The sequence below is a fragment of the Aedes albopictus genome, chromosome 2, assembly GCF_035046485.1.
Source record: "Aedes albopictus strain Foshan chromosome 2, AalbF5, whole genome shotgun sequence".
Lineage (NCBI taxonomy): Eukaryota > Metazoa > Arthropoda > Insecta > Diptera > Culicidae > Aedes > Aedes albopictus.
In genome coordinates this window covers 486,501,863-486,518,317 of record NC_085137.1, presented here as the reverse complement: position 1 = coordinate 486,518,317, position 16,455 = coordinate 486,501,863, and the positions used below count along the sequence as shown (strand labels likewise).

General features: G+C 40.5%; 2 protein-coding genes across 10 annotated transcripts in view; one reads left to right on the top strand and one right to left on the bottom strand.

Moving 5' to 3' along the window:
- Window positions 1-16,455, bottom strand: part of LOC109623115 (neurabin-1) — a 196,661-nt gene that overhangs the window by 37,986 nt on the left and 142,220 nt on the right. For 8 of the 9 annotated variants that reach the window (XM_062854168.1, XM_062854171.1, XM_062854167.1 and 5 more), the window contains exon 3: window positions 6,105-7,146. In XM_062854168.1, coding sequence (XP_062710152.1) covers window positions 6,105-7,146 — 1,042 coding nt within the window. Of the gene's footprint in view, window positions 1-6,104; window positions 7,147-12,524; window positions 13,048-16,455 lie in introns of those variants that run through there. The other variant, XM_020077595.3, reaches the window with a different exon arrangement.
- On the top strand, window positions 10,942-11,974 carry LOC115265458 (uncharacterized). The gene has a single exon (XM_029870647.2). It carries the CDS (start codon window positions 11,078-11,080, stop codon window positions 11,912-11,914), a length of 837 nt encoding a protein of 278 aa, XP_029726507.2. The 5' UTR covers window positions 10,942-11,077; the 3' UTR covers window positions 11,915-11,974.

The following is a 16,455-nucleotide window of genomic DNA, read 5'->3' as shown; positions in this document are numbered from 1 at the left end:
TTTGTCTTCTAATATTATCCCAAATAAGACACTGAGAAATGCAAATGCCATGTGGTGTACTTATAAAGTATATTGCTCCAATATCAAGTAACCACCGGTCGATAGACGATGAATATGGAACGACGAAAAATCAAGAGAGGTGGTTGGTTAGATTTGTAAAAGGGCCGATCGTGTACGAATGTTTAAATCACTTAAACACGGAAATCAAAATCGAAACGCAATAAAATGTATACTCAGAAAAATGTGCTCTTTTGATTAGGCTATAGAAAATAGCAAAATTGTATTCGCTATACAACCGATAAAGAATTTCACAGATTTGAGGTACTTGAAAATTGTGTGAAGAAATATTTATATCATTCCATCATCTAGTGTAGAATTCGGTTTAAGTTAAAATACACATGAATAAAAACAAAAAAAAATGTTGTTTCGGAGATATGACAGTAAACAACTAGTTGTCTTAAAAACAGTGTTTTACGAGAACGGTACACAAAAGATTAATCGAGCACAAATTTGTACCAATGATGCACATATAATAGGTTGACAAACTGTCAAAATTCAAGAATTTTTGATGCACTCTATAGAAACTCAGAGCTGAGAGAAAAGTTTCCTTTCCCAACAATTTGCGCAATACACATACACAAAACACGCCCTGTCTCGGTAGCCATGTAAAGCTGTTCGGTCACGGTCGCCATGTCGTCTGTCCTGTGATCAATATTGCAATCAGGGATGGGATTATTGATTTGAAATCAGTTACATGCACTTACTGTTTACTCGATTCAGAAACATCGTAGCAGAAATCAATGTATGGAACACTATTTCATTTTTGTTTTACCTGAAACCTTGTAGAACAAGCTACTAACGAAGCATCAATAATTAAGTCAACAGAAGGTAGCAAACGCAACTCTCCACAGCGTGGATGTAATTTATATTGATCGCGTGGAGAGTTGCCTTCACAGCTCGCTCACGACTTAGGATAAAACTACAAGGTTAAATTTATCCATACATTGTTTTTTTTTTCATAGCATGTTTCTCAACTGAGATAGTAGCAAGTAAATGTAACTTTTTGCAAATGAATGATCCCATTCCTGATTGCAATAGCTTTAATCAGCTGTTCCTGTTATACTTAAGGTGAAACGTCAACAAATCCCATTGCAACTTTGCATACAAACTTTAGAGGAACAAATCTGACGAACGAGGCCTCGAACCAAGCCGCACTTGTTTATCCTGGCTTTGCTCACTTGCAAAAAGAGGCAGCTTTTCCAAATCGAGCGCATTTGTTTTCGAATTTTCAAGATTGGTGCTCTTGAAAACGTGAGTAGGGGTCCAAGTCGGCCATTGTGGCAGCCATAATGGTATTCTCTGAAGTTTCTCCTTAAGGCTCAATTGAGAATGGCAAATGTTACAGAACTAAAAAAGCACTTTTTCCAAAAAAAATCTACAAGTTGAAGAAAATAAGAATGTCCGATTGTTTATTTAGTCAATTATGACAATCGGACACGGTGGTTTTGTTCGATTTTTCGTCATTCTGGAGAAAAGTGCTTTTTCAGTTTTGGAGAATATGCGATTCTCATTTGAGCCTTAAACTCGGTAAGAAAGAAGGTAGTTAAAAACAACAATCAATATGCAAAAACATGCGATTCAACTGTGATTTCAAATTCATCTATTTTTAATGACCCGAATTCCCCAGAACATCATTTTGAAACTGTCGATCGCGTCACTTGTCGCTTCAAATGTTCACCCCCAACAAGCAACAAATATTTAGATTTCATCAAATATCTAACCTCGAACGGTGAAACGAATCATGTGAATGTAATACAACGAGTTTCAATGAAATATTCCAGGCTCCGGTAGACATTTTGTTGCTTCTTACTATTTTTTACTGAGATTTCGGTAAACCATTACCGAGACTCGGCGAACTTTACCGAGATCTCGGTAAAAAGTTGGATTACCGAGATATCGGCAAAATTTTAACGACATCTCGGTAAAACTTTTACCGAGATTCAGTGAAAATAATTACTGCATTCTCGGCTGTTGGATTCTCGGCAATCCTTTTGTTAAAGTCGGCGATTAAATTTAAATGTACAGGGAATTGTAAGAATACCTTTAGGAATTGTTGTGGCGTTCCCTCACACTCAGTCGAATTCGGATTTCTGCATTCTCCAGATTCGTACAGCCGAATCGACATTTAACTAATACCGCTAGCAACGAACATTACGTCAAGCATTAAGCCGAGATTCCAGCAAATGATCTTAAGGTGAAACATCAAGAAATCCCATTGCAATTTTGCATACAAACTTTAGAGGCACAAATCTGACGAACGAAGCATCGAACCAAGCCGCACTTGATTATCCTGGCTTTGCTCACTTGCAAAAAGAGGAAGCTTTTCCAAATCGAGCGCATTTGTTTACAAATTTTTAAGATTTGTGCTCTTGAAAACGTAAGTAGGGGTCTACGTCGGCCATTGTGGCAGCCATGATGGTATTCTTTGAAGTTTCTCCTTAAACCGCAATTATTCCAATGGTTTTGTCATGAAATGCTAGCTCATCACTAATGCCTAGTTTACATGGAGCAAGTGGCTTGATTCAAGTCAATGGAAAATGCCCGATTGAATGCGAATTGAACGTGTAAACACCACCGTTCAGCAACTGACTTGGCTTGAACGAAAGTTGAACATGTTTAATCATGTGAGTTGAACTCAGATCATCTGTCAAATGAGCTGAATTCAATTCAGTTTGCTTACGCACCGCACGAGTTGAACAATGTAAACACTTGCTTCAACAAAGATGCATTCAAGAGCGTGCAAGTGGACACTCAAGTCATTTGCTCAGTAAAAACACGTCATTCTATTGGATTGATCATGTTTCAGAAGTTTGCAACTCAGATGCTCGTTTCAATTGAATTAGACTGGCATAACAGCACTTAACTGAGCTCGGACTTTTGCATTCTTTTGTCGAGAATCGTACAGCCGAACTCTCGGCAATTGAAATTTAACTAATATATCAGCAAAAAGTCTACTTTATTCATAGCGGCACCCATGGATACACCGCTAGCAACACACATTGAAGGTCAAGCATTTAGCTGAGATTTCCTAAATTCAGTTTCCAGGCATTCAGTTTTTAGTGTAACATACTAAGGTCATACTCAGAGAAATCCTAGAAAGTTCTATTAGCAAGAAATAAGTATGGTGGATTCGTGGCCGTTCGATTCCCGCCGCAGCTGTCAGGAAATGTTTTCGGCTGTGTCACTGGGCGTTGCATGTGTCGTGCTCAGGGTACGAAAAACGGATCACGCCGAAAAACAAACGCTTTGTCCTAAACGGTGTATGTCGGTAACAAAGGCGCTCCGCAACAAGCGCATGTCAGGCGATGAGAGCAATAAAACAAACATCGCTTGCCGTGCGTGTTCTGATATTCCGACTTTTCTGCAGAAATTTTCGACCCACATCATCGAATTCATACGCATTTGGACGAATTAAGACTCTTGCAAACCTTAAAGTCGAGTTTCAGTTGTAAAACAATGCGAAAATTACGATGTGAACAGAACGAGACAAATATTCCTACCGTTTTTGTTGTGAACAAACTCGGGAGCGATTTTGTCATTATCTGCTAACGAAAAAACAAAGCGTTGTTGCCGTGCCTTCTTTGTTGCCTGTTTTTCGCTTGCGGTGTCATATTCTGCATACCCTGGTCGTGCTTCCTTCAAAGAGCGAATAGCTCACTGGAATCATTAAACGTGACCGTGTTTTTTTTTTTTAAGTAATCCTGTACCGTACCGGGGATCAAACACAGATGCCTTTAATATAGTATTGGCTTGGAGTCCACACATCCTTCTGTAGAAAGGAAAGCAGACAGACATTGTAAAGTGTACAGACTCTTTCATAGAACAGTGATAACCAGATTTTGTTAGCTCCTGGTTGTATTTTAAACTACTCCTTGAGAAATCAATGGACGAATCTTCGAAGAAATCCCAAGAAGAATTCCTAGATGAATTTTTGGATGAATCTCTAGTGGAATTCTTGAAGCAAACCGTTGAGGATTGCTACCAGTAATCCCTACATGAATTCCCGCAGGAGATACCGAAGATGTTCTGAGTTCCATTAGGAATTCTTGGAGCAATATACGGAGAACTCCAGGAAAATTCCTGATGAATTATCCGAAGGAGTTTTCGGGAAGAATAACATGGGCAATGTATGTAAGAATGTCAGGAGGAGTCTCAATAGGAATTCCTGTGGACGAGTTCTAGTCTGAATTTTTAGAAGGATTACCGGAGAAATCAACGGTGAATGATTTGCTGAACAAATCTTATGAGAAATCCCTGGAAAAACTGTAGGAGAAATTTCCACAGAAATGCCAGAAAGAAGAGCTGGAGGAATTCAAGCAGCAATTTCTGGAGGAACCCCATCAGGAATTCATGGAGAATTCCTAGCAGGTATTTTCCACCGGAGGAATTCCTGAAAAAGTCCCTAGAATAATCTCTGCTGGAATTCTCTAAGAAAAAATCTGCTCTGCTGTAATTTTCTATTAAAATATTTTTTAGGAAATTTTTGAAGCAATTCGGATGTAGAATTCGGATAGTAATCTCATTAAGAACTCCTGGAGCAATTAAAAAAGTATTTTCCCCAACTGTGTAGCAATAGAGTAATTCTAGCAGGAATTATTACGAGTAGAAACTAATGGATGTATCAAACAAGTTATATTTGAAAAAAAAAAATCACTGGATGAATTCTTTAAGAATCCTTGAAAAAAATACCGGAGATATCACAGGAGCTAAATCTGAAGGAATCCCATAAACAAGTCCTGGATGAATCCCACCAGGATTTTTTTTATGAATCCCAGAAGACATTCCTGGTGCAATCCCAACTGGAATTCCTGAAAGAATCCCAACAAAAAGGCATCTTGGAAGCATCTGTGGATGGCAAATTTTGCATTTTTTCATCGAGACGAAATTCAGTGAGAGTAGTGATGCACATCCTAGCGCCATCTGATGGGGAAATTTCGTTCTTATAATCACATCAACAGACGTTTGATCAATTTCAGTAGCACCAAAGAAGAAGAATCTTATCTTATGGCTAGATGCTAGGACAACAGAAATACGTTAGTACATATACCCAAATATTTGGTCATTTTCAAATGTCACGCGAGATCCTTCTCTCTTTCTCTTTCCCATGGTTGCTCCAGAGTTTTAGTCATATGTATTAATTTTTACTCAGCATTAGAGTTCATGGCCAATCTTGAAATTCCTTGCCTGAATCGCCCATGAAACCGTTTATCTTCGATCACAGTACGGAGTTACCAAGAAATAACAATTCAGATGGCAGCCTCTGTGAAAAGTTTTTGCCAGGAATTGGTAAAGAAATTTCTTGAGCGATCCTTTTCAACGCTAAACTGGGCTTTAATTTAATGATGACAGCGGGGTAGCGCGGACGTCAACCTCGAATAGATGTGCCGTAGTCCACATAAATTTGATATGTTTGGGAAATTGACACTTTTGGGCACTCTGACAGATCTGGGATGTGCACGACATTTGCGAATTAGTCAATACCATAAGTTATTACTTAAGTAAAACGTGTAAAACTAGCAAAAGGTTACCAAAATTTTGGCGTGGAACATAATTTGTATATGATGAAATAAGACACCCACTAACATAACATAATATAATAACACTAACACTAACACTAACACTAACACTAAGATCATAAACCTCTAAAGCTGAGTGATAATGAGTAAAACTGAAGACTCTGGAGCAACAATGGGAAAGAAAGGTTGAGGGAAGCAAAAAAGGGTTCAATTTCTGTTCTCAAGTATTTTGCAAGTCATTCACTTTCTCTTGATACCCAAATTTCTGCATCTGACCTCCGCCCCAAACCGCTCATTCAGCTGCAACATACCTACCGACTAAATTAACAAAATGTTTAACTCTAACGACAACAACGGGAGAAGTAGGCAGCTAAAACAAGCGCCGCCGCATTTGCATAGTGCATACTCTGAATGCGAAGCACTCTATGAACTCGGAGTAGGCGGCGAAAAATGCGACACATTCCTGCTTAGCTAAGCTACCTACTACAACATGTTTGTATTTATACACAGAGCAAAATAACCACATACCTCGAACTGAGTAACCGCTCGGCCTCGTCCGCCGTCATCTCGTCCGGTAGCACCAGACTGTCGTGCTCGTTGTCGCTGGCGTCGGCGTACTGCACATCCTGCAGGTCCAGAGGTGGCCCTTCCGGGATGGGTGGCGGTCGCATCGACATCAGCGATGGCGGATCCGGCAAAGTTTTGTTACTGTAGTCATCCTCGTCGTACTCACTCAAAGTAGGCCGCGTCGGATCGAGGATCGTTTGGGGGCTGTGGTAGCCTTTCTCGGCGCCTCCTTCGCTCAGTTCGTCCAGGTCCAAAATTTTAGCCTCATCTTTTTCAATGTCTATGAACGCTAGCTCGCTGCTGGCGATGGTCGAGGACGAATCTCCGGTCGCTTTAGGCACGATCGAAGCGTACAGGACTCGATCCATCTCGGCCATTGGCACATCGTCAGTGTCGGGTTTGCCATTAGTGGCGATCATTTCCGAAAGTTGCTGATTGTTGTTAGTATTGTTCAAATGAGATCGGGTATTGTTAATAGCGTTTCTACTGTCTACACTACTAGTGCCGCCGTGGCCTACTAAGTCTAACGGTTGATTATTATTGTTGGTGATAATACTGCTGCTGCTGTTGGCACTTTGATAGCGATCTACCTCGCCGTAGATTTCGTCGCACTCGGTTCCATCCGGGCGTAACCGGTAGCCCAGATCGGCGTAGTTGAGCTGGGGTTCTTCCTCGCCGCCGGATACCAGCGGTTCCAGCAGTGCTCCCTCCCCGTCCCCATTGGTGGTGGCAGTAGCTGCTGCCCCGGTTGCGGGCCTCCTCGGCGGAGACGCCGGCAAATCTGGGGCCACCACATCGAAATCGTACGCCGGTTTCAGTTTGGCTTTGATCTCCGGCGACGGCTCGTTGAAACCGCCCTCGTCGGTGGTGGTACTGCTGCTGATTATACTGGGCGGACGGGCACCCAGACCCGCCGCCGGAACCTTGAAGCATATGCTCGTCGAGGCCTTCTTGCGCCGCGTAACGTGCTGGTCGTCGAGGTCTTCGGAACGGGAGGATTTTCCTGCAATTGAGAAGGAGAGAAAATAATCGTCGTTAAGTCGGTGTTTTTATAGACACATATTGCATAAAGAACGGATAAAAATGGGTGAGCTCGTTTTATAATGTTTATTGAATTCTCCAGCTTACAGGGGATAGACAAAATGATCGGGACAGGCAAAATTTTCACTTCTCAAAAAATGTTCAATTAGCTGTAACTTTTTGAAAAGTGCATCAAATATTCTCAAATTTTAACTGTAAGTTCTTCAACTAGTTGTGTATCAGTGGACAAAATTTGGAAAAGATCGGACAATTCTTCACGAAGTAATAAAGATTTTTGAAAAAGGTAAAATTATCCGATAGCCAACTTTGAGCTGTTATATCTCCGGATTCAATGAACCGAATGCAATGAAATTTTGACCATTCAAGACTTATATAATGAGCTATGAAAAACCATTGACTTAACTTAATATTTTTAACACAGAAGAAAATTATAACGATTAGATTATTTTTCTAATAAAACACCAAATTATCCAAAACATCAAAATCGTTACAAAATTCAAGATGCAAATTATAGTTCATTTCGTTTCCCTCTAATTGACCTATATATAAATGCGTTTTGAAGGAAAGTAACAACATAGCCGCCAATAAGTTGAAAAAGTAATGGGATGCATATTAAAAATAGGCCAATTTACAAAAAAATGCGAAAAAAATAAAATCGCTATAACTTTTTCGCCTGTTAAAAATTTCAAGTTAAGTCAAATGTTTTCCAGAGTTCATTATATAAGTCATGAATGGTCAAAATTTCATTGCAATCGGCTCATTGAATCCGGAGATATAACAGCTCAAAGTTGACTATCGGATAATTTTATCTTTTCCAAAAATCTTTATAACTTTGTGAAGAATTGTCCGATATTTTCCAAATTTTGTCCACTAATACACTACTAGTTGAAGAACTTACAGTAAAAATTTGAGAATATTTGATGCACTTTTCGAAAAGTTACAGCTAGTTGAACATTTTTTGGAAAGTGGAAATTTTGCCTGTCCCGATCATTTTGTCTATCCCCTGTATATAATGTTTACACTGAATTTTCCAGCTTATGGGTAGTACGGAGATCGCAAGAAATTTCTTGGCCTATCTCGATGCGTGCAAAATTCAGGCTTGCTGTGTCAAATTTCTTGACCATTCTGGTCACGGAAAAATAATGCACTGAACGAAAATTACTTGAGCGATTCCGTCTGAAGTGCATACCTCGCATTACGCTCCAATACTAGAGAAGTTATTGAAAGTTGTATTTGCGCATCCTTTTTTATTGGTTATACATATTTGTGTTACTACTACTAAGCACTGTTGGAAATAAAAACACAGGCGAGGCTTTGTTCTCCAAACCCAGGCACTGACTGATATCGCTACCAGCTCAGTGCCTCTCCTTTATTCAATCTAGGTATAACATATTTACAATTTATTTCCATTTACCTACCAGTTGATACCTAGCTCTCCACTGAGCTGTGTGATGCACCTACCATTCAACAAGTACTACCTAGTACTACTATTTCTGAAAAGGACTAAAACAGGTGTTGTCAACGTACAAAAGGGGCTAGCCTATAGGGCTCTATATGAAATTCTCTCCTTCCCTTTCACTCTCATTGAAAACAACATCAACAAAACAAAACAATGTAATTTACTTATGTTCCCGTTGTGGAAGTAGCCTGGAATCAGTTGATTTGGCACGTGATTTGGGCTTTTGTATTTGGATTTTTCTGCAGGGGGTCCACTATAGTCGCAGGGTCCACTACTAAGGTCTGTACCCGTAATAATCCGGACACAGAAACACGGCTGTAACTCTGCAATGGATCGATAAAATTGGCCAAAATTTTCACTGAAAACTCTTTGGTGTATGTTTATTATTTGAGCAAAATTTGATGAAGATCGGTGCGATACTTTTAATTGTAGCTCAAAAACAAAAAGAGGTATATTCAAGCATTTTGTACAATCATTACCAATTTTCATCTGCATGACTGATGGTTCTTTTCCACTGCAGTCCAAAGTACAGTTAGGATAACGATGAAATTTCGTGAGCAGTTATGATGTACATTCATACTCTCTCTAGCAAAATTTCATCAATTTTAATCAACTGGTTGGAAAGCTATCACTGCTGATGTGGGTGAGTATTTGCGAATATTTTCCGTATTTTTCATATGCTATATATTCCTATTCATAACTATCGAATACCTCTGCCAATTTTTATGAAATTTTCATAGAAGTTAGTTAATCATGTATATATTATGTTCGCAAAATTTCATGATTATTGGAATAATACTTTAAACAGTACAATCGGAACAATAAGAGGTGCTCACTAATTGCTGTCGAAAGGGCTAAAACCACAATTAGCCCCAATACGTGTTTTGACTATAAAATTGTTGATAGTTCATCGATTTTTTTTTTGAAATTTTGCTGATACAGCGCTGACATGCTGAACCAGGTGCTGTACAACATTCATTAGCGCACGTTTTACTGTTACATTGCTACAACAAAAAGTACAGCACCGATTTACATGAAATTTTGCAGGTGAATTGAACACATCTTAAGATGTTTCCAGGCCGAATTTGAGTAATTTTATTGTATCCATTGCAGAGTTACAGCCGTGTTTCTGGGTCCGGATTTTTGCGGATACAGACCTTAGCACCCAGCAATTTTGCACAAAACAGTAAAAAAATCCGGATATGACGCACGGCTATATTGCTGTTGAAAACCGTAAAATTGGGACTAGTGTTGCATACATCGTCGAAAAGAGGAAATGTTTCTGAACATTTTAAGTTAAAAAAACTTGTTGAAGTTCCCGAAGAAAGTTTCTCGTGAATGCGGTTTCAGTATCGACACGACTGATACTTAAACGGACAAATATACGTTTAAGCATGTCAAAATAAGTGTCTGTTGCGTGTTTTTGGACATATAACGGTTAGGGTCTGTTCTGACCTGACTTGGTACTTGTATAACAGCTTGCAACTATTGCAAACTGACTCAGAATTGGTGCAGGAAAATTCAGGTACCGGAACAGCACCAGATTTCCAAGGTTTTTATTTAGCGGATTCGATGATTTGGATTTCACTTCACGAACAGGGTCGCATTGAGGGCAACTAACAAAATGCTGTTAAATTGGTGTCGGAAATCCTGGAAGCAGTTACCGAAGAAATCCACGAAGGAGTTTTTAAAGAAATTTCAGAAGCTATTCCTGACAGAATCCCAGAAAAAAAAAATCCCGGAGGAATCCCTGATGGAGCTTCTGAAGGAATCCCTTAAGGAGTTCCCAAAAGAATCCTGGAAGTAGTTCCTCTAGGAATCCCGGAAGAAGGTCCCGGTGGAGTTACTGTAGGAATCCTGGAAGGAATCCCAGGAGTAGTTTCTGAAAGAATCCCCAGAAGGTGCTCCAGGAAGAATCCTGAAGAAGTTTTTGGATGATTCCTGGAAGGATCACTATGAGAATTCATGAAGAAATCCCAGAAGGAACTGTGGAAGGATTCTCATATAGAATTCCTGGAAGGAATCCCGGACAGAATTTCGGAAGGGGTTTCTGAAGAATCCTGGCAAGAGCCCTTGAAGGAATCGCAAACGGAATTTCTTTAGAGTCTCAGACATGGTCTCAGAAGTAATTCCTGGAAGAATCCCAAAGAATCATCAAGAACTCCGTGGGAATCCCACATAAAACTCATGAAGGAGTCCTGGAACAAATTCGTGGAGTAACCGTGACAGATTTCTTGGAGGAATCCCGGATTGAATTCCTGTGGAATCCCAGAAGAACCGGAGGGGTGCCACCGTGCCATCATAAACAGGTCTGAATCACACGTGAAATCACAGAACGCAGTAGCCCAGCCTACAGCTTAATCTCAGTAGACTTGCTTATTTCGCGTATTTCTTCGTTTTTTGACAAACCCACCCAAGAACAAACATACGCAAAATGGCGGCAGGACCTGCTCTGGAGACTAAACTGGACGAAGACTTCCTCTTCATCCTGAGTTTCGCCCGCAGCAGTATGTATCTGTTTCAAAGCAGACCCGTCGAGCAGGGACTGATCGAATCCTGGTTTGAGAAGCTGTGCCTCGAAATCTATCGCGGAATAGACTCCAAACGGCAGCGCAATCTCTATCTCGTAAAGTTGGTAACGTGCGTTCAGTCGGGAATCCTGACCGAACCCTTCCTGGCGAAACCTCCGGCCGGAGCGCTGGACCCATTGCCGCAGACGATCGCGCCTTCGAACTTGGATGAACCACCGTGGTTGAAGGATTTTGAAGCGGCGGAAGCCGCTGCCATGCCGATAGCAGGTGGGGCGAAGGACTTCTGCAGCTATCTCTGTACCAAGCAGTTGGACGACGGAAAAGGGCTCTGCGCGTATCTGGCTGTATCCGTGGCCGATGAAGGGGAGAAGCCTCGGTGGTTCGAAATGGGATCGGGAAGACCGCTGCTGTTGTCCGAGCTAGATGAGGAGATCGAAACGGCTTTTCAGGACTTTATGGGACGCGTGGTGGAGCAAGGAGTGTTGGAAGAGAGCGGTGGACTTGGCGAGTACAGCGAAAAACTTCTGGACGCCATACGACGGGAGTTAGATGGTCAAGCACCAGCCGGAGAAGATGTGTATTTGGATAATTTGCTGACAGAATTGGAAGCACACATGGCCAACAAATCGATGGGTCGGGAGTTGGAAACATACAACCAAGCGCAGAGGAGGGCTTTCCTTTTAGGATATCTGAAGAAAAAACTGGAACTGCAGCTGGACGAAAGAGGATACATTTACTGAAATCAAAATTGCTGGTAGCGAGTTTATTTTAGAAATATCAATAAATTTGTAGTAGCACTATCCGCCGATTTGTATTTCTTAGGACAAATTTCTTCATCTTCGCATAACTCATTCAATTAAACCAGTTTATAGCCATAATGTACAAGGTATGGATTTGTGGTCCAAGAACTAACGCTTCTTATTCGTCTGCAGAAGTTGATGAGTTCAATCCCTGACCATGTCCCTTCTTCCTGCTTTATAATTATCAATTTATCCCCTTTCTTCCTCGTCTATATTTCTTTTGGCGTGCAAGCGTGCAAAATTGGGGTTCGATCATAGGGGAACTTACGTATTTTCGGCAGTTTTGTTCTCTTCGTCATGAGGAGTTTTTTGAACCCTGTTGAACTCAGAGTCGGCCTCAAGTCCTTCCCAACCAGGGCTGAGTTATATGCCCAAAGTTCAGCCAATTTGGGTCTCAAAAACCCCTCATGACGAAGAGAACAAACCTTTGTTACTCTTTATCGCATTGCGATTTGAATTTGTATTATCCAAGACTGATGTTTCTACGGTTTGCACGGTTTTAGAGGCTACACAACATCTTTATAATCGTTCCTAAAACAATATTTCTTACCTTTACAATCGATGCAGAAGCGTCTAATGCTGAGGCACATCCTTGCAGCAGAACTGCAACCAATTCAACCAGAAGACGAATCCGAATAGATCTGAATCACTGTTGCGCACCATGAATTGTTTTCATTCAGAACTCACAGTAGGTAGTCTGCCCCGCCCATCAACAGTTTTGAACACCAAAGTCGATGATGACAAGAAACGGTAGCCAACCAACCACTCACTACAATGCAATGCGATGAAGATGACAGGGAAGTTTCACCATTCGCATCCAAAACCCATCAACAACGTGGGACACGTGCCCAACACAACGACCGACCACGATGGCGGTGACCCCCCGTTGTCACGTCAGTTTCGGTGGCACTTTGTTACTTCATCACCGCTGGTCGGGTTCACTTCCATCTTCATCTCTGATCGGTTTTCGGCTTGTCCATGTCAGCCTCAGCCAGCAGGTTGATAAAAATCTTCTTTTGTTTACAAAACACTCACTCACTGAACGCAGAACGCTATTCCGAATTGCAAATCACGGCTACGAAGAAGACACTACAAAATTTCAATTAATGGCGACAAGCTGTGATCGTTGTCGTTAAATTTGGCACTTCACTGCAATTGGTGAATGAAGAGATAAAGGGGGTCAACTACAAAATGAAAACATTGCGGGCGAACAAGAAGGGTCAGTTACGATAAGGGGGGGGGGGGGGCATCAACCTCCAAGCATTGAAGATGACAGCATAGTGAATAGACCATTGTGTGCTAATTTATTTATCACGCTTTAGAGAGTTCTTCTGGTTCCAGGTGATTTATGCCAAGTAGTTTTAATTAACGGGCCCATATAGCCGAAACAGTAAACGTTCGGGTACTCAGCAAGACCATACTGAGGGTTTCAATTCTAGGTCGGTCCAATATCTGTTCGTTAGAGAAATATTCATAGTGTATCATCGAAACTCACACAGGATCTTCGAATACACCATTGCAATGAAGGGGGTCTGGGATCTATAAGTATCCCAGAAGAAGTATCTTAGAAGAAATTTGGAAGCATCCCAGAGGAATCTGGGAAAACTCCCGAAAAACTCGGGAAGTATTCCAAAATGAATCTGGAAGCATCCCAGAAAGAATCTGGGAGCAACCTAGAAGAATTCTGAAAGTAATTCAGAAGGGTTCTGGGGAAGCATCTAAGAAGAAATCTGTAAGTATCCCGGAAGAATTTAGGAAGCATCCCTGATGGATTCTGGAAGCATATATGAAGGAATCTGGAAGAATCCCAGAAGGATTGTGGAAGCATTCCAAAATAAATATGGAAGCATCCCAGAATCATTCTGGGAGCAGTCTGAAAGCAACTCAGAAGTTTTCCTAACAAGCACCCTAGAAGGAATCTGGAAGCATCGAAGATGTAATCTGGAAGTATACCATTAGAACTCGGGAAGCATCTCAGAAAGATTGATGCAACCTAGAAGAAGAATTGTAAAGGAAACCAGATGCTAGCTAGAGCATTCCAGAAGTAACCTGAAACCATCCCAAAAGTATTCTGGGAGCATCTCAGAAGTATTTTGGAAGTAACACAGAAGGATTCTTGACCCAACCAAGAAGAATTCTTGAAGCATCCCGGGAGGGATCCCGGAAGCATTCCGAATTGCCGTTAAGTGGCCACCTGGTGTACCTGAATGCTTTTGATTGTGAATTCTGTATTATTTATTAAGCTGCAGCATAATTTATGTCGTTTTCGTTTATTCAACCTAGTTTGGCTCTGAATCCGCCTTAACTGTTGTCAAAACGTTCGTTTATTCGATCGAGTAGGATCCAGATCCGCCCCAAACCCAACCCAAACATGGCGAGATTCGGACTGAGGATTTTTTCTGATCCATTCAAAACCAGAAATTCTCACCCATTCAAGCAAATTAGAGATAAAGTACTCGCTTGGGTGTTTTCTGCATTGCCTAATGAATGTGCCAACTAACTTTTCTACGTGCGTTTAATCGCAAAAGCGAGGTATGCACTTCAAACGGAATCGCTCAAGTAATCACATCGAGATAGGCCAAGAAATTTCTTGAGATCTGCGTACTACCCATAAAAGGAAGAATTTAACGAAAATTCGCAACTGACAGTTCGATTGATTTGCACAATGTTTACATGTTGACTCGATTTGGGTCGGATCCAGATCAGTTTTCGTTCGCAGTGCCGGATTTAGACTTCGGGGGGGCAAACCCTGTAAAGTGGGCCCCCAACAGCAAGATTTTGAAGATATATATTTTTTTTCTTCAATGTTGTGTATTGTTCGTATTTTTGTTTTATTAATTTTTACGAACACAAATGTTGTTGTTTTTCTGATAATCAACCGAAATGGTATGTTAGACGTACGTAATGACTGAAGTTCATAGGCACAATTTATGTTGAAAAACTGACAAATTGAGTGGAAAAAATTCAAAAAAATCCACGTAGTTCTGATGGGAATTGAACCCACGTCTTCCTAAAGTCGCTAGACAAGGCGCGTTAACCAACACCGCAACAGAAAAGATTACGGTTCTGTGAAGTAGAAACCCAACCTGAATCCATTTTTTTTTAATTAAAATACACGTTAATAAAAACAAAAAAAAACTTGAATCCAACACTCATCACACCCCACATTCTTCTTTGTAATTCACCAACTCCATCGGTCCTTAGATGTCCACTTCCAACATTTTCTAATAACAATACCTAGGCATATTGAGTATTGCAAGATTCAGATAGAAAAAGGTAGGACACCAGGGGAAACTTTAGCAATATATTCTCAAAAACATGAGTAAAACTCAAAATATAGAGATGTTAAACCACAGCTCCGACATGTTTTTGGAAATAAGATTTCCAAAACTGCCCCGAGTTTTCGAAACATCTACTGGAATCATTATCTCTTTCCCATGATAACATCTGTACTCAATGAACTTATGCAGATCGGTTCTAAGCAGTTGCTTTCAGAATGTAGGGTATCGCGCTACTTGGGCGGTGGCTTCTATATTCGTCTGTTTTCCACTATAACTAAGTCAATTTTGAACCAATTGACTTGAAATTTTGTACACGGGTAGATACTATACATATCTCACCACATTCCAAAAATTGTGTCAATTGGTTCAAATTTGAATAAGTTATATCGGAAAATAGACGAAAATAGAAGCCACCGCCCAAGTGGCGCGAATTCCTTAATATTTTACAATTATAATAAATATATAATCAATAGACTGATTTTTAAGTTACTCCGCAAAACTTCTTTAAACACTCTATGCTTAGGGACGTTCTTGTGTAGTAACTTTAACTTACAGAAAAAAAATCTACTGAACTCGATAAGAACTTTCAAGAGATTTTAGAGAAACTCGCGTATTTCAAAATACAACAAAAACTTCGTTCTACCAAATTGTTGAATACTGTTATGCTTATCTAGAGATGAATTTGCTGCAATCAAGCATTACAACCGAGCCCCAAAAATATTCATTTTTTTTTTTTTGAAAAACACTTCAACTCCAAACAGTTGGATTACTAAGTAATTAAAATATTGTTTTTAGCTGAATCGAAATAGCAAATTTCTTTGCTTCAAAATATAAAGCGACAAAACAGAGCTCATACCGAAAAAATCCCAAAACAACTTCAAATCCAATCTGCAAAAAGCTCGAGTGCTTCAAAATTATGATATTTTGGATTTTGATTTCAGATTATGAATCTATGCATATGGATACCCTTGAAGAACCCAATATAACCACCCTAGAACTGACATAAAATATAGTCGTCTTTGATGTGCATTTTTTATGGTTTCGTGAACAAAATATATAGTGCTCAGGGATTTTTGGGAGGCCCCGCTGATCGGGGGGCCCGGGCCACTTGCACCCTTTGCCCCTCTTAAATCCGGGCCTGTTCGTTCGTTTATTGGGAGTCTGGGTCAGCTCTGACCTAGGTTTAAAACCGAAAACGAT